Source organism: Pristis pectinata, chromosome 18 (genome assembly GCF_009764475.1).
Source record: "Pristis pectinata isolate sPriPec2 chromosome 18, sPriPec2.1.pri, whole genome shotgun sequence".
Classification (NCBI taxonomy): Eukaryota; Metazoa; Chordata; class Chondrichthyes; order Rhinopristiformes; family Pristidae; genus Pristis; species Pristis pectinata.
The window spans coordinates 3,379,507-3,404,219 of record NC_067422.1 but is presented as its reverse complement, the minus strand read 5'-3'; the positions used below and the strand labels follow the sequence as shown (position 1 = coordinate 3,404,219).

The 24,713-nt window shown below is 49.6% G+C and overlaps 1 protein-coding gene across 2 annotated transcripts; it reads right to left on the bottom strand.

The window, feature by feature from the left end:
• Positions 1-535: 535 nt before the first annotated feature.
• c18h17orf75 (chromosome 18 C17orf75 homolog) lies at positions 536-24,645 on the bottom strand. 2 transcript variants are annotated; one of them, XM_052033129.1, is made up of 10 exons: positions 24,292-24,645; positions 17,366-17,461; positions 15,434-15,559; positions 12,609-12,755; positions 10,252-10,309; positions 9,087-9,206; positions 6,590-6,654; positions 4,453-4,589; positions 3,359-3,462; positions 536-1,788 (listed from the first exon to the last, which is right to left on the bottom strand). In XM_052033129.1, the coding sequence occupies exons 1-10, from the start codon at positions 24,414-24,416 to the stop codon at positions 1,567-1,569; spliced, it is 1,200 nt and encodes a 399-aa protein (XP_051889089.1). In that variant the 5' UTR covers positions 24,417-24,645; the 3' UTR covers positions 536-1,566. The 2 variants fall into 2 exon arrangements, with proteins under 2 accessions (XP_051889089.1, XP_051889090.1); XM_052033130.1 differs by having other exon boundaries at positions 24,298-24,645.
• Positions 24,646-24,713: the final 68 nt, after the last annotated feature.

The following is a 24,713-nucleotide window of genomic DNA, read 5'->3' as shown; positions in this document are numbered from 1 at the left end:
TCCCTTGAACTTCCCACCCATTACTTTAAAGCCATGCCCTCTTGTATTGAGCACAGGTTCTCTGGGAAAGAGACGCTGGCTGTCTACTCTATCTATTCCTCTCAATATTTTGTGCACCTCTATCATGTCTCCTCTCATCCTCCTTCTCTCCAAAGAGTAAAGCCCGAGCTCCCTTAGTCTCTCCTCATAATCCATACTCTCTAAACCAGGCAGCATCCTGGTAAATCTCTGCACCTTTTCCAACGCTTCCAAAGTAGCTTGTATGACGCAGGTAAGATATTTGGGGAAGTTGGCTGGGAGCAAGACAGAGTGCTCAAGATCACTTCTGCCATTGTCCTGTCCTGAACCAGTGCAAGATCAGTTTCAGCATCAATCTGGGCTCTACCAGTGCTCTGCAGTACATGACCCACCTGACGACCAGCACCCTTGCCAACTAAGCATCGACTTTAATTAATTGAGATAGTCTTTCCTTAACAAAACATAAGATAGACTGAAGTACTGTTAGTAGAGAGGCAGATGGAACTACACCAAAAAACACATAATATTAAAATTTTATTTGGAATCAAGACAAACTTGAAGTACATTTTGATTTTAACCAGCCACATAAATAGCAGAGTCCTAGACCACATGGCAACTGTTTACAATTGATTAATAGCAGACACTCCAGTGTGGGATGTTTCAGAATGTCAGTCTTGAGTCTGTGATGCTACAGGTCTCAGGAGCTTCAATTTCCTCCAGTAGTGTGTTGGTTGATAACGTTTACTAAAATTGCTCTCTACATGTTTCTAAGCAATCAGATTATCAGCTCTATTAATGATAGCCAAGGTAAATAACTCTGGAATGCATCATGTTATATTTTCCGATGATCAGTTTTTCAGAAACCCTTTCATTAAAAAAAAGACAGTTGCCTTTCTGTTCATCTCTCTCCCTGCTCTTCCTTCTCACTGCCTCTCCCTCCACACTTCCTCGGTTAGGGAACCCAACTTAACCCATTCCCCTCCTATGGGAACATCATCACTCCAAAAATTGTCCCAGGCAGAGCTGTTTTGGTCAATGTGTGCAGTGTTCCACACCACATCTGTTTGTGCCCTTCTTCCTGACGTGGGCGAGTTCCCAAATCCCTGAATCCCTTACTGGTTACTCCAGACCTGTGGTGTTAAACGTAAATGACTGTATTCTGCTGACCCTCCTCAATCGGGGAGGGGTGAGATCCATGTTTAACCGAGGCATAATGTAAATCCTTTTGGTTTTTTACAACTACACAAGTCTGACTTTCATTGAGGGATCTGTTTCTCTGTTTGCCTGCAGCATTGGAGAGAAACAGCCCCACGTCATACTGCTGCATGACCTGCCGACAGTGACACGCGTGTCACAGACTGCCTGAGCGGCACGACCCGCCGACAGTGACACGCGTGTCACAGACTGCCTGTGCGGCACTTCACAAGCGTCAGTAAACAGGTTTCCATGCAATGCTGGACAAATACAGTATCAGTGACTATGAAGCTCCACCACAAGAAGCACAACAGGTAAAGTCTTTGTTAAAGCAAGTCTGACACGGATAGATCGTTAGTTAGAGGGAGTAATCACACCTTCCTCGTACATGAACTCCTCAAGCACCTTCACCACACTGCGAGCGTCCGGCATCTCCATGTGCTCCACCTTAACGTTACGCAGCAGGACATCCCCATTGCCACAGTTCTTGAGAAAGACAAAGCACTTGAACAGGGCGTAGTTGTTCATCTCGGCCTGTTGAATGTACCGCTTCAGACTGTTCATATCCTGTATGGCCTGTGTGGTGAGAGTTAATATTAGATTGAAAGTAACCGGTAATCCAGTTCATACATGGTGAGCAAGTTGTCATGTGGCTCAGTGAGTCAGACACAATCTGGTCTGATACTGGGCCTTTGGGACAAAGTGGTCCAAGGTTTGGGTTTCTGGCTGTGCAGAGTTTGTTACTGCAATATGAGGAACAGCTGGCTGCTGTAGATTGCCAGCAGTATATTCTGGTGTTAAACAAAACTCCGTGCATGTGTGGGGGGTGAGTGTAACTTGTAAAAATGAGTCAGTATTAACTCCCTTGGTAACATCAGCCCAGTTTTTACTCTCCCCACAGACACTGCCAACCTGTGGAACATTTCCAGTATTCTCCTTTGGTTTCAGTTCTCCTCAACAGCTCTGACCTGTGTGTTACAGCTTTGTCACGTCCCTGGGTTTGCTTTCTCTCTCTAACCTCCTTCATCAGCATGAACCGGATGGTTCGGTAAGCACTGGGATCTCTTTGGCAACTCTGAGAGATTCCTTGGTCTATCCACCCCTCCCCCAACCTCTCTGCAACTTAAGGATATATAAGATATAGATACTTATTTATTAGTCACATGTACATCGAAGCACACAGTGAAATGCGTTTTTTTGCTTTACTGAGAATATGCTGGGAGCAGCCCGCAAGTGCCGCCACGCTTCCGGCGCCAACATAGCGTGCCCACAGCTCCTAACCCGTACGTCTTTGGAATGTGGTAGGAAACCGGAGCACCCGGAGGAAACCCACGCAGACACGGGGAGAACGTACAAACTCCTTACAGACAGCAGCGGGAATTGAACCCAGGTCGCTGGCGCTGTAATAGCGTTACGCTAACCGCTACACTACCGTGCCGCCACAACTTGTTTTTACACTTTCCCAGTTCTTTTGAAGGGTTTGCAACCTGAAATATCAACCGTCTCTCTCTCTCCACAGATGCTGCCCGACCTACTGAGTGTTCACCAGTCCTGTTACGTGGCATGGCAGTGTAGCGGTTAGCGTAATGCTATTACAGCGCCAGAGACCCGGGTTCAATACCCGCCGCTGTCTGTAAGGAGTTTTGTACATTCTCCACATGTCTGCGTGGGTTTCCTCCAGGTGCCCCGGTTTCCTCCCACATTCCAGAGATGTATGGGTTAGGAAATTTGTAGGCATGCAATATTGGCGCCGGAAACGTTGCGACACTTGCGGGCTGCCCCCAGAACACTCTACGCAAAAGATGCATTTCACTGTGTGTTTTGATGTACATGTGACTAATAAAGAAATCTTATCTTATCAATACTGTAGACTGGATTAAAGTACTGGTGAATGCACATTATAGTGACAGAGCTGTGACCTGTGACCACCAGTACAGCACTCCTGGGTCTACACTTGAGCCCTGAAGGTAGGACTGAGCATTGACAGTGTTCCAGGACTCCAACACAAGAACTGGCACATTCGGGAGAGGAAAAGAGAAATGTGCAAACACCCCAAGTATGAACACCAGAATCAGAACCAAATCCTGGATCCTAAGGAACACCTGCTGGAGAAAGCAAAAGCAACTTAAATCTTGGACAGTGTCACCTTCAATTTAAAGTTCTCCAGAATTTGCCTGATGAGGAAAGGATTTCTACTCTCCAGGCCGTTTAAAAAGGAAGGAATCCAGTCTTCACAGAACTTGTTGCTCACTGCAGGAAAAGACAAAGTGATGAGAACAAGAGACACCCACAGAATAACAGGGCAAAGACATTTTACAAAGTGGCCGGTCTGTTGTCTCCAACTGCTGGCTGAATAAATTAAGATGGAGGTAAGCTAAAGAGGTCCACACAGATCTAACTTCTAATCCCAATCACAGGAATTTTGTTGCCCCAGATTAGAAAACAGTCAACTAACATCCCCATTCAGCGCTGTCCCAAGAATGACATTAGAAGACTGTTTGCAGAGAGAGGAAACAGAAAGCACAGTGAACACCTGCTGGGGTGTTATGTCAGTTCATGTTGAGAATTGTCTCTTCACTACAGCGTCAGAGGGCCACTGATACCAATGAAATCACCATCAACACAGCTTTGGCACGAACAGAGAGCAGAGGACGTAAGTCCAGTAGTTGGGCAATCAACTCCAGTAGGTGTTTCTGTTGCCCAGTTGAGAGGTTTACAGTGGTGAGGGCCAGACAGAACACTGAAGCAAAATCCTTAAACGATTTTTAGAAGCTCTGCTGCTCCGTTACATTAAATGGTAAAGTGGTAAACTTAGTGTCACATTTGTAGATGTACTTTACATGTGATACTGCTGCAAGCTTTTTTCATTGCCCCTGTGCATATGACAATAAACTCGACTTAAACAATAACATTTTTTTGTATTTAACAGATTACTCCTAAACAGAGTCCAGAATTTGAGGGCTTAGTCTCATGTAAGCAGTTGGTCACTTAAGATTGAAATGTGGGTAAATTTCTTGGTTCAGAGGATTTGAAATTCTCTTTCGGAGAGAGGGAAAAAAGTAGTTGTTCTGCCACAGTCTCATTAAATGCACAGCCTACAACTTCTCATCTGCATATCTAAGTACCACCTGCTGTTCCATTATACTGACTGGCGATCACTGCACAGCGGGTTTAGGCAAACTCAGGATTCCCACGCAATAGAGTCTGCTCAGTGAGACGAGTGGCTTTTTAGGTTCCTACCTGCATTTTCGAAAGAGGGAGTAGATCCACTGCAGTCTATAACAATGGCTTTCTGCTGCTCCTCAGCCATTGCCTTACACAGTGAAGCTTGAGTGTCCTCTTGCATCAGGCCCTGGAGACTGGCAGCACAGAGAAACCTGACAACAGACCAAGATTCAGTGTTCATTATAAAAGCTGTTCACATTTTCTCAGTTTTCCGCAATTCTTTTTAACCCTTGTTATTATCAACTGTCAGGTAAATCGGCCAAGCTAACGGATTAAAGTTGATTACCCCTCACTCCTTCCAGCACATTGGCAGCCATAGAACCATAGAACACTACAGCACAGAAAACAGGCCATTCAGCCCTTCTAGTCTGTGCCAAAACTTTATTCCGCTAGTCCCATTGACCTGCACCCAGTCCATAACCCTCCAGACCTCTCCCGTCCATGTATCTATCCAATTTATTCTTAAAACTTAAGAGTGAGCCCACATTTACCATGTCAGATGGCAGCCCGTTCCACACTCCCACCACTCTGAGTGAAGAAGCTCCCCCTAAACCTTCCCCCATTCACCCTAAACCTTCCCCCTTTCACCCTAAAGCCATGTCCTCTCGTACTTCTCTCTCCTAATCTAGGTGATTTAGCCAGATTTAGACTGGGCTCTGAACTCTGGAGTTCTCTCCCATGACTTCACCGCTCACAGTATCAGAAATTTATGGAGACCATTTGACCCATTGATCATGCCAGCCATAACAGAGCCATCCATTCTAACTTGGACAGGTTGGGAGAGTGGGCAAAAAGTGTCAGATGGAATATAGTGTAGGGAAGTGTAGGGTTATGGTAGAAATAATAAAGGTGGAGACTATTTTCTAAATGGGGAGAGAATTCAGAAATCGGATGTGCAAAGGGACTTGGGAGTCCTAGTGCAGGATTCCTTTAAGGTTAACTTGTAGATTTGGTCAGTAGTAATGAAGGGAACTACAATGTTAGCATTCATTTCGAACAATTAGAACATAAAAGCAAGGATGTACTGCTGAGGCTTTATAAGGCGTTAGTCAGACCGCATTTGGAATATTATGAGCAATTTTGGGCCCTGTATCTAAGGGATGTGCTGGCTCTGGAGAGGGTCCAGAGGAGGTTCTCAAGAATGATCCCAGGAATGAAAGGGTTGACGTATGAGGAGTGTTTGATATCTCTGGGCCTGTACTTGATGGAGTTCAGAAGGATGAGGGGGGATCTCATTGAAACCTACCGGATACTGAAAGGCCTGGATAGAGAGGACGTGGAGAGGATGTTCCCATCAGTGGGAGAGCCCAGGATCTGAGGGCACAGCCTCAGAATAAAGGAACGTCCCTTTAATAACTGAGATGAGGAGGAGTTTTTTCAGCCAGAAGGTAGTGAATCTGTGGAATTCATTGCCACATTGGGCACCATGATTGAATGGCGGAGCAGACTCGATGGGCTGAATGGGGTAATTCTGCTCCTATATCTTATGGTCAATCTCCACTTTATAACTCTTGGTCTGTGGCCGTACATTTCCAAGTCCTTTCAAGTGCAGCGCATTCCAGATCCCTGCCATTACCTCGGGGACTTTGCTTTCCTGAAATTTCCTCTAATGCTTCAACTAATTATCTCAAATCTATTCTCCTGGTTATTGACATCTCGGTTGAGGAATTAGGCTGAATAGGATGGATTTGTCTGAGCCTCGCAACGTAATACATCTCAAATTTTCCTTCAGCCTCCTGTTCCACAGTAAACAATCCCAACCTCTCCTTCCTAAACCTCCTCCTGGATTAACCTTCTACCAATGTCTTTAGCTCAGTTCTTGCCCAATTACACTCCTGTGAAACACCTTGGAACTTCTTACTACTTGAAAGGCAAGTTGTGAGCACAGAAAGGTGCAGACTCAAACGTGCAGTTCTGATGCCTGGATTTTGCTGAGCTAATCTCAGTGCCTTTGGCTGTGGGGGGGTGGGGGGGGGGAGGAAGGGGGTGATAGGGTGTGGGGGGCGGGGGGAGGCAAGAGCACGAGAACCCAGTAGTAGCTCAGCAAGTTAAAAGTCACCTGACATCTTGATAAGCAACACATTGGTTACCAGGCACAGCAGTGCTAATTAACGGGTACAAAATTCAATTTACAGTTCTGAGCATTTCTTACCTTTCAACAGCCTGTTTTATTTTATTGTCAGCACCTTTAACTTCAACTGGAGTGTGACTCAAAGCCTAAAAAAATTGCAACAGCTGGATATTAGAGTGCACATTAACATTAAGGCATCTAGAACTAAATTCCACAGCTTCAATGATTTGGTATGCAGTTCAACTTTGGGCTTTCTCCTTGCTACCCTGCCACCTTGAACAGTACAAATTAAAAATACTGAGAGGTGAAAGGTTCGATTCTGAACTGGGTCAGGATGATGGGTCCATTCCAGCAGGGGTTCAGGATTCATCAGACTTGTGCTCCTGTGTGAGGAGTTGGAAGGGAAGAAAAGTCAGCCACGATCATGCTTCAGGCTGCTGCCCAGTGGGAGCCATATGTGTGGCTGCTGGGTGAGATGACAGCCAGTGCAAAAGTTACAGAGACCTGATCAAATCCATGGGACTTCCAGTTTGGTGGAAAGGACAGTGCAGCTGAATGCTGTTTAAATGGAGAGACTACAGAATGTACGGAGAGATCTGGGTGTTCACATACACGAAACACAAAATGTTAGAATGCAGGTGCAGCTAAGTGAGAATGTTGGCCTTTACTACCAACAGCACAAGAGTAAGAAGTCTTGCAAGAATTGTACAAGGCTTGGTGGGACTACACCTGGAGTACAGTTTTGGTCCCTTTACTTAAGGAGGGATATACAGACCCTGGTTACATTGTAATTTCAGATATATCACATCTCCCAAAATGGATATTAGGTAAATGTTAACTTTATAACATGTGTAGTTTCTGATGCAGTTGAGTTGCTAGTGTAATGCTATTACAGTGCCAGCAACCCAGGTTCAATTCCCGCTGCTGTCTGTAAGGAGCTTGTACGTTCTCCCCGTGTCTGCATGGGTTTCCTCCGGGTGCTCTGGTTTCCTCCCATGTTCCAAAGGAGTACGAGTTAGGAAGTTGTGGGCATGCTATGTTGGCACCGGCAGCGTGGCGACGCTTGCGAGCTGCCCCCAGCACATTCTCAGTAACGCAAGAAGACGCATTTCACTGTGTGTTTCGATGTACATGTGACTAATAAAGATATCTTATCTTAAAAGCTGAGGTTATACTGTAATACAACACTTGCGGGCTGCCCCCCAAAATCACTACGCAAAAGATGTATTTCACTGTGTGTTTTGATGTACATGTGACTAATGAAGATCTTATCTTATCTAAAAAAAGATAAATAGGAGGCAGTTCAGAGGCTCATTACATTAATCCTTGGGATGAAGGGATTGTCCAATGAGGAACAACTGTGCAGGTTGGGTCTACAATCATTGGAATAGAAGAATGAGAGGTGATCTTACCAAAACATAAAAATTCCGAATGGGTTTAACAGGGTAGATGCCAAGAGGATGTTTTTCCTTGTGGGGGAATCCAGCATTAGGAGGGATAATTTCAAGTCAAAGGGTCACCCAGTTAAGAAGGAGATGAGGAGAAGTTTCTCAGAGGGTCGTGAATCTTTGGCAACTGCTCTAAAAGTGACCGCAAGAAACTGCAGAGAGTTGTGGACACAGCCCAGCACATCACGGAAACCAGCCTCCCCTCCATGGACTCTGTCTACACTTTTTGCTGCCTTGATAAAGCAGCCAGCATAATCAAAGACTCCACCCACCCCCAGACATTCTCTCTTCTCCCCCCTCCCATCGGGCAGAAGATAGAAAAGCCTGAAAGCATGTACCACCAAGCTCAAGGATAGCTTCTGTCCCACTGTTACAAGACTATTGAACGGTACTCTTGCACGATAAGATGGATTCTTGACCTCACAATCTACCTCGTTGTAGCCTTGCACCTTATTGTCTGCCTGCACTGCACTTTCTCTGAACTGTAACACTATATTCTGCATTCTGTTATTGCTTTTCCCTTGTACTACCTCAATGCACTGTTGTGATGAAATGATCTGTATGGATGGCGTGCAAAACAAAGTTTTTCAATGTACCTCAGTACATGTGACAATAATAAACCAATTTACTTTTGAAGGAGAGCTGTGAAGGATGAGGCAATGAATTTATTAAAGGTTGAGATACATTTTTGGTCCATAGGGGAATCAAGGGTTATGAGGAACAGCCAAGAATGTAGAAACGAGGCTAAGATTAGATCAGTCCCAATATTATTGGACGGCAGAGCATGCTTGACAGGTCCCACAGACGACTACTGCTCCTGTTTATTATCTCCTTGTGCACTTATGATCTGGGTTGAGTTAGCTGGGGCAGCAGTAAAGCCTTCCAAGGGAATGGGGAAGGATTCCCATCACAATCTTGTGAACCCCTAGGGAGCACGTGTTTGGATCTTTGGAAAGGATAGGATCAGTCACAGTATAGAGTCAAACATCCCGCTGAAACTTGAAGACTTACAAAGACCACTTTAGCAAGTCTCAGATGGAGGGTGAGGCCAGCGAAGAAAAAAGGCCACCTCTCATCGTCATGAGTACACTGTTAACGACACCACCCCGATTTTCTGGATCAGTACTCACAGCCCGTAGCAGGATTGAAAGCCTGTCTTGGAACAGCTGCACCACCCTTTGAACGTAGAGCACAGCGTCGTCGTACCAGCTGCTCAGGTACGGCTGGGTGTGCAGCTCTGCAGCATCGGCCTGAGGAACACAAAGTTAAAGAGTGGCTGCGGACAAGTTTAATCTGGTGAGTAGTAAACCATGAAGGATGGGGCTTCATTACACAGTCTGCACTGAGATAACAACAGCTAGCATCTATATAGTGCCTACAACGTTTTAAGGAGCATCTTAATAGGAGGAGAAAGAGCAAGAGGAAGAGGGAGAGGTTTAGGGAGGGGATTTCACTGCTCTGGCTGCTGAACGGACAGCTGCCAACATTAAAGCCATGAAATTTGGGGTGGTCAGGAGGCAAAAACTGGAAGGAGGAATGAGGTCATGGAGTGATCTTAAAAGACTGGTGGAGACAACAGATAGCACCAAAACATTTAAATTAAACAAATAGCAGCACATATTAACTTTCCCCAGCCTTCAAAAAAGCAAGATTGAAACTTCACACACTCTCTAACAGGTCAACTCCAAAAGTGGTTTAAAAAAAACACAATTTCCAGATCTTTTGGGAGTGTAGTGGATGGCAGATTTAGGGTTTCAGTTCCATGAGACATTAAAACTGAGTGGATGCAATAGTGAACCTTAAAACCCTGGTAAGACCACAGTTGGTGGTCTCTGTACAGTATTTAGGCTCCACACTTTGGACAGGTCAAAATGCAAGAAAAAGATCCCATTGCAGGTTTACCACGAAAGTTGCCCTGTACAAAGGTGTAGAGATCTGAAAAAATGTTTGAAGAAATGGGAATATTCTCATTAGAACAATAGGACACAAAGGGCAATTTGATGGAGAAATTTTAAATTATGCAGAGATGGGATACAGGTGATAGGACCAGATTGTTTCTATTGACTGAGCAGATTTAGATACAAGATTAAACGTATGAAATCTATGACAAGATTAGGAGTGCTTCAGGGTTGAAAGGTTGTAGATTCCAGCACCTAATTACAGAAGCAAGGACATGTCAATATTTAAACTTGTTGGATAGGCTTTAAAGGAGATAAGAACAAACAGAGCAGGCATGGCAGATAAATGCCAGCATGGACTGGTTGGGTTTTCAATGTAAACTGAAAATTCCCTTACCTTAGCACACAAGTAAAGCTGTAACCCCTGTGCATACTTATCCAACTCGATTCTGAAAGTATGTTCTTGTTAAGCAAATCAATATCAGCATCACAATGAGATAACACAGACTGCACTTTTCACTGCCATAAAACCTGGATTCCATTTTGTCCCTGTCATCCAGTACAAAGGTGTCTCCTTGCAGCTGAGGGGAAAATCCAAGAGCACAGTGTGGTCTCCCATAGGTGCAAGACCTTTCAGTGAGTTCAGCAGATAACTGAGCAGGTGAGCATCAGGGGGAATGGCTCCCCCACCCTCACCACATTCTATAGGGGTACCATTGAGAGTGTCCTGACCAGCTGCATCTCTGCCTGGGACGGTAACTGTGACATCTCTGACCGTAAGTCTTTGCAGAGAATTGCGAGCACAGCAGGAAAGATCATTGGAGTACCTCTTCCCTCCATCCTGGATATTTATAACACACGGTGCACACGCAAGGTCTGCAGAATCATAGATGACCCTTCTCATCCCTCCCATGACCTATTTGTCCCACTGCCGTCTGGCAAGCAGTACCGGAGCATCCGGGCCAGAACCACTAGACTGTACAACAGTTTTTCCCCCAGGATGTCAGGCTCCTGAATACCCTGGAGACAGTTTCAGACAAATGCCGTGTCAAAAGCCCTGGTTTGCACAACGGCGTAAGAACTTTGGCTGCCGCTGAACATGTTTATACATTTAGTGCAACACACTGAGTTCTGTATTTTCTTCGTCCAACTCGGTTTTGCACTAACTCTGCACTAAATTTGTATCCTGTATATACCGTTTTTTGCACTATTTGTACTTGCACAATTTTTTGTCTGTGTCTATTGTATGTCCTCTGTTCTATTGTATGTCCTCTGTCGTGAGAGTCTGGGGGAAACGACATTTCGTTCCTCCGTGTGCTTTTATAGCATATGGGTGAATGATAATAAAGTAGCTTGAACCTTGAGCTGGACAGTGACCTTAAGCAGGGACCCTGGCTGATTTTCTGCAGTTTGTTAGCCTGTAGCATCGAGGCCAATTGCTCTGGTTGATGTGCAGCTCTCCAGGGACGTTCTGGGAAGTAGGCTTTAGCACATTATGCTTTGTCACACTGCTTGCTGTGTGCAGCTTGGCTGCCACATTTCCTACACCTGGGACAGCGCCATAGAGGGTGCAGAGGAGATTCACCAGGGTGATGATGCCTGGGATGGAACGTCTCAGTCATGAGGAGAGACGGAATAGGCTGGGTTTGTTTTCCTCGGAGCAGCAGAGCCTGAGGGGAGCCTGAACAAAATGCTGAGGGGGTATAGATAGGGTAGACAGTAGGGAAGTTTTCCCCATAATGTTATGTTCTATGTCCTAACAGTGGCATCTAAAACTGGACGATTTAGGGTAAGGGGTAGGAGGTTCAGAGGGGATCAGAGGGGGGACAATTTCATCCAGAGGGTGGTTGGGATCTGGAATGCACTGCCTAAGAGGCAGAGACTCTCAAAAAATTTAGGTAGCATCTAGATGAGCACTCGAATTGCCAAAGCATAGAAGGTTATGGACCAAGTGTCGGTAAATGGGATTTGTAGAGATACACACGACGGTCAGCGTGGACATGGTAGGCTGAGAGACGCATTCTGTGCTGTATGATTCTATGACACATCAGTGCGGCTGGTAGAGCTATTGCCTCACAGCTCCGATGACCCAGATTCAGTCCTGACCTCCAGCACTCTCTGTGTGGAGTTTGCAGGTTCTCCCTGCAATCGCATGGGTTTCCTCTGGGTTCTCCGGTTACCCCTCACATCCCAAAGACACGCAGGCTGGTAGGTAATTGGCTGCTGTAAATTGCCCCTAGTGAGCAAATGAATGGTAAAATCTTGGGGGAGCTGATGGGAATGTGGGGAGAATAAAATGAGATTAGTGTAAATGGATGCTTGGTGGTCAACATGGACTTGGTGGTCTGAGAGGACCATTTCTGTGGTGTCTGACACTATGATGTTAACAATGGGTATATAACTATACCCTTCAATGGGTGTAAGGTGCTTTGAGACTCCCTAAAAGGGACGTAAAAGGTGTTATAAAAATGAAATCTCCGTTTTTCTCCATTTTCCTTTCTCCTCTGCAGAAAGGTTCAGCGCTTAGCCTTGCCCATTCACCTACGTTTTCCAGTGTGTTCCTGTACTGTCACCCACACACACATGCCCAATAGTATCTGTTGTGTAGGTGAGAGAATACCAGCCAGAGCACAGAGCCCCTTCCCCTCAGTGCAGCTTTGTCTCCGTTCAGCTAACACAGCACAAACCTAGGACCTCCTGGCCTTCAAAAGTCATGGGATAAACTTGTCAGGGGTCTGTGCCTTTGAAGGATATAGTTCAAGGCTCTTCTCAGTACTTCCCAGAAAGCAGAGAACATAATCAGTGACCACATCTTCGGACTCCAGTTTGTCACCTTGTGCCCCTGGAGGCTGGTCCTGATGAAGGAGGCAGTAGTAACAAGCAACAGGCTGCTCGGCAATGCTGAAAACAGACACACTTTAGTTTTGCACAGACGTTCACTTTACATCACTGACGTTATACATCTACTGGAGGTCACCTGTAAACGTCACTACTCACCGCCACCAAGAGAAGCACCAGAACTTCAACAACTGCAGCACTCCTCTTGCCGAATATGTTTCAGTGAGAGTTCTTTAGATAAAACATTGTGACAAAATCGCTGATCCTTGAGACCTGCTCTGTGATTTCATGCGAGTTTTGTCTTTGCTTGAAATGTGGGCAGTAACGTCCAATACATACACAAGGGTCAAAAGCAGGATGCTTCACCATATCTGCTTCACCATTTACCTTCCCACCACTTTCTTACAATTAATCATATTATTTTCATACTTCCTTACATTACAGGAAGAGACTATTCAGCTCATAAAATCCATGCTAGCCCTCAGAGCAATCCCATTCTCCTACCTATTCCCCTGTAACCCATTCTTTCTCACATGCCCATTAGCACTGCACCACTGCCCGCTCCCACCCAACCTACTGTCTGCCTTCCTAATTGGCTGCTGAATCTCTACGTTAGCTTTCAGTGATTTGGGTTCAAGGACACCCAGGTCCTTCTGAACACCAGCACTTTTCAATGTTTCACCATTTAAAAATATTCCATTTTTCTAATTTTTTTTAACTGAAGTAGATGATTGCACATTTTTCCATGTTATATTCCACCTGCCATGCCATTGCCCATTCAGATACCCTGTCTATATCCTCCAAAGCCTCCCTGTACCCTCCTCACAGCACACGCTGCTGGCTAGTTTTGTATCATCAACAGATTAGATCACCCTTGGTCTCCTTGTCCAAATCACTGATGTCGACGAACACCAGAGGCTCCTGCGTCACCGGCTCTCAACCCGTAAGTGAGCATCTAATTCCTACTGTTTTATATCCATGAACTAACCCTCAGTCCCTGAAGAGTAAACTACCACCAACACAGTGCGCTCTAATTTTGTTCCATAAATTCTTATGTGGCAGGTCATCAAAGGTCATCTGAAAGTGCAAACACACCACATCAACCACATCATCTCTTCTGCTAGCTACCACCCCAAAACATTCCAACATTTGCAAACATGATTTCCCTTTCATAATTCGATGTTAACTTTGTCCAATTCCATTGTATTTTCCAGGTGCTCTTAAACCACTTATTAGTTATAGATTCCAGCATTTTCCCTTCTAGTGACACACTATATTTCCTCGTTTTCACTCTCTCTCCTTTCTTACATTAGCTACCTTCCAATATATGCAGCTATTCCAGGATCCTGGAATTTTGAAAGGTAACAACCAGTGCATCCACTATCTCCATACCTGAGAATGCAGCTCATCTGATCCTGGGGATTTATCACCTTTCAGTTCCTCCAGCAGATAGTTTGTTGCTCCAAATTCCAGCCCCTGCAGTCTCTCGTATCTCCATTAATTTCTCACAGACTAGTTTTCTGCTAATGCTCATTCCTTTAGGATACTTATTTACTCTAGATCTATGGTCCTCCACTATTTCTTGATGTAGACTCAAAATATTTATTTAATTTCTCTGTCTTTTTCTTATTCTGCAGTATAATTTCCCCAGTCTCTGTCTGTAAGGGATCCTCATTAATTTAGCTAATCCTTTCCTTTTTACATATCTATAGAATCTCTTGCAATTTATTTCATGTCATTTGCTAGCCTATTCACATATCCTTCCTTTGCTGACTTCTGAAATGTTTCCAGTCCTCAACCTTTGGGGATCAGACTTCACTCCACTACTGGCACACAGAGCCCGCAACATGTACCTTCTACTCCGACTGCACCTCCCAATCTGCGACCTTTACCAATAAGAAGGACAAGCGTAGCAGGTGTAGGAGAGCACTACCACCTGCAGGTTCCTCTCCAAGTCACACCCCATCCTGATATGGAAATATGTCAGCAGTCCTTCAACGTTTTGGAGTCTAAACCCTGGATCTCTCTCAACAATATTTCGGAATTACCATCACTAGATCTTCAGTGGTTCAAGAAGGTGGCTCATTACCAGCTTCTCAAGGCCACTAGAAATGGGCAATAAATGCATGCCTTGTCAGCAAAGCCCAAATCTCTACTATGAATAAAAAAAATTTAAAAGATAAATTACTGTGTTGGTTAGAGTTTCACTTCTACCAATACCAGGTCATCTCTCAATCTATTGAAACGTGGCAGCGGGCTAGGGTTAGGTGTTGTAAGTTATGTTACTGGGGCAGTTTGAGAATTTGAATTAATTTCTTCTTGCATTCAGAGCAGAAGCTTGGTTTACTATTAGCTTTCTCATCTCTGAGAATGTGGGTTCTAGTCACACCACTGCCCAAGAGCTAGGTTAACATTTCAGTGTAATACACAGCAAGTGCTGCACTGATGAAGTGATGGCTTTCAGCCAAGACATTAAACCAAGATCTATCTGTTCTATCCAAAGAGCTCATGGCACTAGCTGAAGTTTTCTCCAATGTACAGATCATTATTTTTCAACCTGCATCACCAAACAAATTATCACACTGCTGTTGTTGAAGGATCAATTAATCACTGAACTTCCTTAATTTATAACAATTACATTTTAAAACGTAATTTGTTGAGTGTAACTTGTAAAGTGCTGTGGGAATATGCTGAGGTTATGGAAATCTCCTTACAACTGTACCTCTTTACATCTTTCTTACCTCAAGTCCACTGCTACTATAGTGCCCATTCCAGCAAAAAGTGTTCCTTTACTGAGACGTTTTACCATGAATGTTCGAAGCTCTGTTTCAGCCATGACAGACAAGTTGGAGGCCAACAAAGAGAGGCTGCAGAAAACAGAAGGGCTTCATCATTCAGCCAAACAGAACAAAAGGGTCACACAAATAATAACCTTCAACGGACAAGATTTCACATTCAGACACATAACCCAATGCTCAGAGAAGGAGGAGGCTCACATTTCGGGAACTGAATAAAGTCGCCTTGTATAGTTATTGAACCCAAAAAACAATAGGGGATAATAAATTGATCACCTAATCACCTATTGTTATCCAATCAAAGAAATGTTCCCCAAGGAATCACAGTGGCCATTCTCTATCAGGTACTGGAGGCACTGCTGTAGCAAGCCCTTCGAGAAGATCCTGAGAGCAAGAAGAGGTCAGCTCTCAATCAGGTTAGACATGGCAGTGGATGTTGAAGACAAGCTTGGCACAAGTGTTGTAGTGTTATGTTACTGGTCTAAAGAACTAAAGCCTCAATGTAGGTTCAGATGTTGAGTTCAATTTATTAAGAAACTATAAAAATGGAAAACCAGTAAGAGTTTGCTGGACTGTCATAAAAACCTAAATATTCACTCTGGCGTCCATTCACCCCTATGCCTCACATAGTCCACATCAGGCCATTCAGACCCCAAAAAATGGTCTTAAAAATCATGACCATATTGACAACACCAAAAGGGAAGTCAGTCATATGGACATGTGGTGATTGAGAATGGCTTTCTGCATGATGTCAGACAGCTGGAATTATTTGAACCTCAAGATACTTAAGGAAACTTAATTCACTACCACATCCCTGGCCCACACTAATTCCCAACCTTGACCCAGCCATGCTGAGTGACTGGTAACTTGTAAATCCAGTGAGTGTTTATACATTTGGGATACGGTCAGGAGTTAACCAGTGCTCTGTAATTGTACATGGCTTGTTTTAGAAGGCTAAATCCAAAAATATCACCAGTCAGAGACTTTTTCCCAAGGTGAAAATGGCTAACACGAGGGGCCATAATTTTAAGGTGATTGGAGGAAGGTATAAGGGGGATGTCAGAGGTAAGTTTATTTTTACACAGAGAGTGGTGGGTGCGTGGAACACACTGCCGGCAGAGGTTGTGGGGGCAGATACATTAGGGACATTTAAGAGACCCTAGGATAGGCACATGAATGATAGAGAAGTGGAGGGCTATGTGGGAGGGAAGGGTTAGATAGATCTTAGAGCAGGATAAAATGTCGGCACAACATTGTGGGCCGAAGGGCCTGTACTGTGCTGTAACGTTCTATGTTCTATCACTTGGGTATCTTAAAGCTTTAGTTTTTGACAATATTTATCCTTCAACCAACATTAAAACAGATTACTGATTACTGTATTGTTTGCAATATGCAAATTGTCTATATAACAATAGAGACATATTTTAAAAGTAGCTTGATTAGTAATAAAGCACTTAGATTGCGAAAGGCACTGTGGGAATGTTTTGGTGTCTAGACAACATAGCATTGGTTAATCAAGTTCTTTAAGGTTCTCAGGTGCACCATCCAGCATAGTTAAAGAACGGACGAGGAAAGCAAGGCTGACGTGGTGTTGTAGTGGCTACATTATTGGCCTAGAGAACTAAGATCCAAACCCCAATGTAGTTTCAGGTCCAACCAGGAAGAGTGGGACAATACAAAGCAACACTTCGCTGAATGAACCATTTGATCTGTCACAGGCAGTCAATATTCATTCCAAAACTAACACTGTATTACATTTACATTACTTGCATCTTACCCTCAAATACAGAATGTTAAGAATTCTGTCCTGCAGCGGTGTCACATGAATTTTAATAGGACAACATTTATGTGCGGGAACAGACCACTAGCTTCCATTACCTGAGATCCTCCTGAGACATTGTTTCCTTGGGGAAAGTGTCTGATGATCCAGTTCTTCTGTGCCCCACATCTCCAAGGTCTCCTGGTTGCTGAGACCTGTAATATGATTTGTGGTTATTCCTCTATTGCCATATCCACTTGTATTCTGTGTCAGAGGGTAGTACACCACCTCTGAGTCAGAAGGGCAAGGATTTAAGCATTCCACCCCCCCCCCCCCCAAGACTTAAATACATAATCCAGGCTCACTCACACTGTGATGCAGAGAGTGGGCTGCACTGTTGAAGGAGCCTGCTTCAAATGAGACATTAAAACAAGGCTCTATCAAGTGTTCAAAGAGCAAGAGAATTCTCCAAAGTGAATGTACTGAAGAATTAAGGGCACGTTTCTTTCCCTAGACAGGGTGAGAATAGGCACCGTAAATTGTTGTCAAGGTGCACAGCATCACTAAAAAGAATCTAGATTAACATGTGAGGAAAGAATAGAAGGAAACATTCAAGGGTAGGAGTGGGCTCATGTAGAGCATTAAAATATGCTTGGACCAATTGTGTTAACTGACATTTTTCTGTGTTGTAAACACTATACAACTCCACTTTGAAAATGCACCCCTCACTTTCCTGCAGGTTGGTACCATTCTTGCAGTAATCGGTTATGATAAATGCTACTATTTTCATTTTATCTACTCAAGTGAGTTCCAAGTTGGATGGAAGGAAGCATTCATAAACCGGGTTGCCGGGAACCAGCCTGCAGCAGCTAAGACCGTTACTATGCACAAGCTCAGAAAGCCTGCAGCACATAGAACACAGTGGCATGATTCTGATGATCTGCACTAGCACCGTGTTCCGTTCAGTACAAGCAGCCAATCTGGCATAGGTTAATCTCATTACTTAATCTGGTTTATATGGGTCTTGATGTGATTCATGAATGGAATCTTTAATGCACAAATCTGCCAGGTTTGCTTTTAATCATTTCAGCAAATGTGATACATTTTATACATCTTTTCTGCTTCACTTTTGTCCAAGAGAACCCGAGTCTGTGTGTCTAAACTTTCCATCCCTCTTCCAGATTAATCTACACTCCAAGGTTCCAGGCCTGCCACCCCTCCTCTTTTCTAATTACAACCATTTACTTTTTCTCAACAGGCTTCATCTAAATTGACAAGTCTTGCATGTTGTATTCAGGCTACAGACACAGGGCTCTAACAACTCCCATTCTCCTTTAAGTTGCTTTAACCATCCTTAAAAGGCCTCTTTCCGTGTAAGATGTCCTGTGCTGGTTTTCAAGAATTCGAAATAGCCATGCAATCTTTATTCACATTTTCTTATTTAGATTTTCCTGTGTGTAACGATTTGCTTCCTATGCAGCACTGTTTTGCCTTTCTTTTCCTTTTTATCCGTGCAAGCTGATTTTGTAGCTTTTCCCCGACCTGTTCCATTTTTGCCTCAGCTTATTGTTAAGAGCCACAAGAACCACTTTTATAAAAGGTGCAACACCTTGACCAAATTTTTCTTGACTTTCCAATAAAAGAGTAATGAATATATCTTACTTTAAAAAAATCTACCTCATGTAAATGAGGAAGATCAGAGATCAGTAAAGGTACATAGGCCATTCACTCCATCTAGTTTACCTAGCCATAGAAACAGAAATTCCCCGACTACAAACTGCAATTGGCATCGATGATTCCAGACTTCTTCCTCCATTATTTTACCTGGAGATTGCTGTTATAAAGATGTAACCTGTACCTCCTGACAGCTGTCCCTTGCTCACACATCACCCCCTCTACTACATGACCAACATTGGCCTGGTTTCACTGGACCAATAGGGATGGCACTGAGCCATCCATCAGTGCTGATCTTAAAGGGCCCTCCTCATTAAAAAAAAAATCTATGAATAATGTCTAGAACCAAGTCCCATTCACTGTATAAATTAGGGTTGTGGTTAAAAGAGAACGACTGTGACTAAGGCATTAATAATCTTGCAGAATTGGGCATGTGACTGGCAATTCAATGTAGGTAACTGTGAAGTGGTACATTTTAGTGGAAGAATAAGGAAGCCACAAATACAATGGAAATTAAATGTCTAAAAGGGATAGAAGGGCAGTGTGATCATGGAGCACAGGCACATTAATTAATAATAAAAGCATAAAAAGTCAAAGCATTGGAGTTTATAGGAGGATAGAATTAAAAGGCAGAGTACTTATGTTAACCTTATGTTGAAAGGGACACAGCAGGCAGTGAAGATGCCTCATAGCTCCAGTGACCCAGGTTTGATTCTGACCTCCAGTGACATCTGTGTGGAGTTGCTTATTCTCTCTCCGACCACCTGTGTCGACCACCTCCCACCTCCAGTTACCTCTCACGTCTCAAAAGATGTGCTGGTTCGTGAGTTGATTGGCTATTGTAAGTAGCCCCCAGTGTAGAGGCTGGTGAGAGAATCAGAGGCTGGGATATTGATGGACGTGTGGAGAGTGGGTTATGGGGAATAAGTGGGGAATGGAATTGCTATGAGAGTCAGCAAACACTCGATGGGCAAAATGGTGTTTTTCCGATGACATAAGGCAAACTATGAGAAAATTGCTCTGAACATTGGTTGACCCTTTGAAGTGCAGTGAACAGTTTGTGTTCTCCGTATTATATAATGGATGTAGAGGCAGGATGAAGAATGATGCTGGAAGTGAGAGGTTACACCTTTAGGGAAGGATGGAACTCAGGGAGAGATGGTCTTTCAGGTCATCGAAGGGTTAGACAGAGAATAGACACAGAAAGGATGTTTCTAATTCCCATGGACACCAGAGCTGCTGCCTCACGGTGCCAAAGACCCAGGTTCAATCCTGATCTCCAAAGATGTGTGTGTGGAATTTGCATGTTCTCCGTGACTGTGTGGGTTTCCTCCCACATCCCAGAGATGTGCAGGTTGTTGGATTAATTGCCCACTGTAAATTGCCCCCAGTGTTGGTGAGTGGTAGAGGGGAGTTAATAGAATATTGCAAGAATAGAATTAATATAGGGTTAGTGTAACTGGGTGGTTGATGATTGTCAGCGGGCTAAACAGCCTGTTTCTAAGCTGTATCTCTCTGTAACTCTCTGAGAACTACATGCCACAATTATGATTCTGTGGTCAATAAATCCAACAGGATATTCAGGAGCCAATGAAATCTTTCTTTTGAAGCATGGATGCTGTTGTCAATGCGGGGAAATAAACAACAGATGCACATCAGGGAGATGGGGGAGCAAGGGCAGTGGGGAGGATGGGTGGGTGGGGATGGGGGAAGGGGAAAGCGGGGTGGGTGGGGATGGGGGAAGGGGAAAGCGGGGAGGGGGGGAAGGGGAAAGCGGGGAGGGGGGGAAGGGGAAAGCGGGGAGGGGGGGGAGGGGGGGGAGGGGGGGAAGGGGCGGAGGGGGGGAGGGGGGGAAGGGGAAGGGGAGGAGGGGGGGGAAGGGGGAAGGGGAAGGGGAGGAGGGGGGGGAAGGGGAAAGGGGAAGGGGAGGAGAGGGGATAGGGGAAGGGGAGGAGAGGGGAAAGGGGAAGGGGAGGAGAGGGGAAAGGGGAAGGGGAGGAGAGGGGGGGGAAGGGGAAGGGGAGGAGGGGGGAAGGGGAAAGCGGGGAGGAGGGGGGAAGGGGAAAGAGGGGGGGAAGGGGAAAGAGGGGGGGAAGGGGAAAGAGGGGGGGAAGGGGAAAGGGGGGGAAGGGGAAAGGGGGGGAAGGGGAAAGCGGGGAGGAGGGGGGAAGGGGAAAGCGGGGAGGAGGGGGGAAGGGGAAAGCGGGGAGGAGGGGGGAAGGGGAAAGCGGGGAGGAGGGGGAAGGGGAGGAGGGGGGGAAGGGGAGGAGGGGGGGAAGGGGAAGGGGAAGGGGAGGAGGGGGGGAAGGGGAGGAGGGGGGGAAGGGGAGGAGGGGGGGAAGGGGAGGAGGGGGGGAAGGGGAAGGGGAGGAGGGGGGGAGGGGGAGGAGGGGGGGAAGGGGGGGAGGGGGGAAGGGGGGGAGGGGGGGAAGGGGAAGGGGGGGGAAGGGGAAGGGGGGGGAAGGGGGGAAGGGGGGGAAGGGGGGAAGGGGGGGAAGGGGGGAAGGGGGGGAAGGGGGGAAGGGGGGAAGGGGGGAAGGGGGGGAGGGGGGGAAGGGGGGGAAGGGGGGGAGGGGGGGAAGGGGGGGAGGGGGGGGAAGGGGAAGGGGGGGAAGGGGGGGAAGGGGGGGGAGGGGGGGGAGGGGGGGAGGGGGGAGGGGGGGGAGGGGGGGAGGGGGGGGAAGGGGGGGAGGGGGGGAAGGGGAAGGGGGAGGGGGGGAAGGGGAAGGGGGGGAGGGGGGGAAGGGGAAGGGGGGGAGGGGGGGAAGGGGAAGGGGGGGGAGGGGGGGGAAGGGGAAGGGGGGAGGGGGGGAAGGGGAAGGGGGGAGGGGGGGAAGGGGGGGAGGGGGGGAAGGGGGGAGGGGGGGGGAAGGGGGGGAGGGGGGGGAAGGGGGGGAGAGGGGGGAAGGGGAAGGGGGGAGGGGGGGAAGGGGAAGGGGGGAGGGGGGGAAGGGGAAGGGGGGGAGGGGGGGAAGGGGAAGGGGGGGAGGGGGGGGAAGGGGAAGGGGGGGAGGGGGGGGAAGGGGAAGGGGGGGAGGGGGGGGAAGGGGAAGGGGGGGGAAGGGGAAGGGGGGGAGGGGGGGGAAGGGGAAGGGGGGGAAGGGGAAGGGGGGGAGGGGGGGGAAGGGGGAGGGGGGGGAAGGGGGAGGGGGGGGGAGGGGGGGGAAGGGGGAGGGGGAAGGGGAAGGGGGGGGAGGGGGGGGAAGGGGAAGGGGGGGAGGGGGGGAAGGGGAAGGGGGGGAGGGGGGGAAGGGGAAGGGGGGGGAGGGGGGGGAAGGGGAAGGGGGGGGAGGGGGGGGAAGGGGAAGGGGAAGGGGGGGAAGGGGAAGGGGAAGGGGGGAGGGGGAAGGGGGAAGGGGGGGAGGGGAAGGGGGAGGGGGGGAGGGGGAAGGGGGGAGGGGGAGAGGGGAGAGGGGGGAGGGGGAGAGGGGAGAGGGGGGGAGGGGGAAGGGGGGAGGGGGGAGAGGGGAGAGGGGAGAGGAGGGGGAGGGGGGAGAGGGGGAGGGGGGAGGGGGGAGAGGGGAGAGGGGGAGAGGGGGAGAGGGGGAGGGGGGAGGGGGGAGAGGGGAGGGGAGAGGGGAGGGGAGGAGAGGGGAGGGGGGAGAGGGGAGGGGGGGAGAGGGGAGGGGGGAGAGGGGAGGGGGGAGAGGGGAGGGGGGGGAGAGGGAGGGGGGAGAGGGGAGGGGGGGATGGGGGGGAGGGTGGGGGATGGGGGGAGAGGGGAGGGGGGGAGAGGGGAGGGGGGGAGGGGGGAGGAGGGGGAGGGGGGAGGGGGGAGGGGGAGAGGGGAGAGGGGGTGAGGGGGGAGGGGGGAGGGGGAGGGGGAGGGGGGGGGGATGAGGGGAGGGGAGAGGGGGGAGGGGGGAGGGGGAGGGGGGAGGGGGAGGGGGGAGGGGGGAGGGGGGAGGGGGGAGGGGGGAGGGGCGAGGGGGGAGGGTAGAGGAGGGGGGGAGGGGAGAGGGGGAGGGGGGGAGGGGAGGGGGTGGAGGGGGGGAGGGGGAGGGGGGAGGGGGAGGGGGGAGGGGGGAGGGGAGAGGGGGGAGGGGGGGTGGGTGGGGGGGGGGGGGGGTGGGGGGCGGGGGGGGGGGGGGGGGGGGGGGGGGGGGGGGGGGGGGGGGGGATGGGGGGGGGGTGGGGGGGGGGGGGGGGGGGGGGGGGGGGGGGTGGGGGGGGGGGGGGGGGGGGGGGGGGAGGTGGGGGGGGGGGGGGGGGGGGGGGGAGGTGGGGGGGGGGGGGGGGGGGGGGGGGGGGGGGGGGGGGGGGGGGGGGGGGGGGGGGGGGGGGGGGGGGGGGGGGGGGAGGGGGGAGGGGGGGGGAGGGGGGGGGGGGGGGGGGGGGGGGGGGGGAGAGGGGGGGGGGGGGGGAGGGGGGGAGGTGGGGGGGGGGGGGGGGGGGGGGGGGTGTGGGGGGGGGAAGAGGGGGGAGGGGGGGGGGGGGGGGGGGGGGTAGAGGGGGGGGGGGGGGGGGGGGGGGGGGGGGGGGGGGGGGGGGGGAGGGGGGGAAGGGGGAAGGGGGAAAGGGGGGAGGGGGGAAGGGGGGAGGGGGGGAAGGGGGGGAAGGGGGGGAGGGGGGGAGGGGGGAGGGGGGGAGGGGGGGAGGGGGGAAAGGGGGGGAGGGGGGAAAGGGGGGAGGGGGGAAGGGGAAAGGGGGGAGGGGGAAGGGGGAAAGGGGGGAAGGGGGAAAGGGGGGAGGGGGGGAAGGGGGAAAGGGGGGAAAGGGGGAGGGGGGAAGGGGGAAAGGGGGGAGGGGGGAAGGGGGAAAGGGGGGAGGGGGAAGGGGGAAAGGGGGGAAGGGGGAAAGGGGGAAAGGGGGGAGGGGGGGAAGGGGGAAAGGGGGGGAGGGGGAAAGGGGGAAAGGGGAAAGGGGGGAGGGGGAAAGGGGGGAGGGGGGGGAGGGGGAAAGGGGGGGAGGGGGGAGGGGGGGGAGGGGGGGAGGGGGGAAAGGGGGGAGGGGGGGAGGGGGGAAAGGGGGGAGGGGGGAGGGGGGAAAGGGGGGAGGGGGAAAGGGGGGGAGGGGGGAGGGGGGGAAGGGGGAAAGGGGGGAGGGGGGAAGGGGGAAAGGGGGGAGGGGGAAGGGGGAAAGGGGGGAAGGGGGAAAGGGGGGAGGGGGGGAAGGGGGAAAGGGGGGAAGGGGGAAAGGGGGGAAGGGGGGAGGGGGAAAGGGGGGAAGGGGGGAGGGGGAAAGGGGGGAAGGGGGGAAGGGGGAAAGGGGGGAGGGGGGAAGGGGGAAAGGGGGGAGGGGGGAAGGGGGAAAGGGGGGAGGGGGAAAGGGGGGAGGGGGAAAGGGGGGGAGGGGGAAAGGGGGGGAGGGGGAAAGGGGGGGAGGGGGGCAAGGAGGCCAACAGAGAGAGGAGAAATGAATGGCGGCTGGCCTTGACCTCTGCCTCCGGTACAGGCTGTAGTAAGCGTCCGTTTGCTGCGGCTCCTCCACCGGCTCCGAGTCCGCCTCCTTCTCATCGCCGTCCAGGGAGTCCTGGAGAGAGCTCTGACTGAGCATGGCGGGCCCGGGCCCGGTCACCCCTCCCGGCTCCGGTCCCCTCACCGACCCCAGCCCCAGCCCCCGACCCCAGGCCGATCCCCGACCCCAGTCCCAGTCCCAGCCCCGGACCCCAGGCCGATCCCCGATCCCGGACCCGATGTGGGATCTTTCGGCTTCTTTCCCCCTGAAAGCGTCAGCTGTCCGTCCGCGATAACACTCCGGCTGCGGCCGCTGTTCCCTGAACACATGTTCCATCTCCACCCATGCCGCTGCGAACCTTGGCACTCGGCTGAATGGTGCTGCACTTAACATTTT

Excerpts from the sequence above, each read along its gene's own strand:
- c18h17orf75 (XM_052033129.1), bottom strand. The coding sequence starts at position 24,416 with ATGCTCAGTCAGAGCTCTCTCCAGGACTCCCTGGACGGCGATGAGAAG. Across the intron at positions 9,207-10,251 it reads AGCTTTACTTGTGTGCTAAG|GCCGATGCTGCAGAGCTGCA; the intron begins GTAAGGGAATTT and ends TGTGTTCCTCAG. Across the intron at positions 1,789-3,358 it reads TGGAGAACTTTAAATTGAAG|GCCATACAGGATATGAACAG; the intron begins GTGACACTGTCC and ends CTCACCACACAG.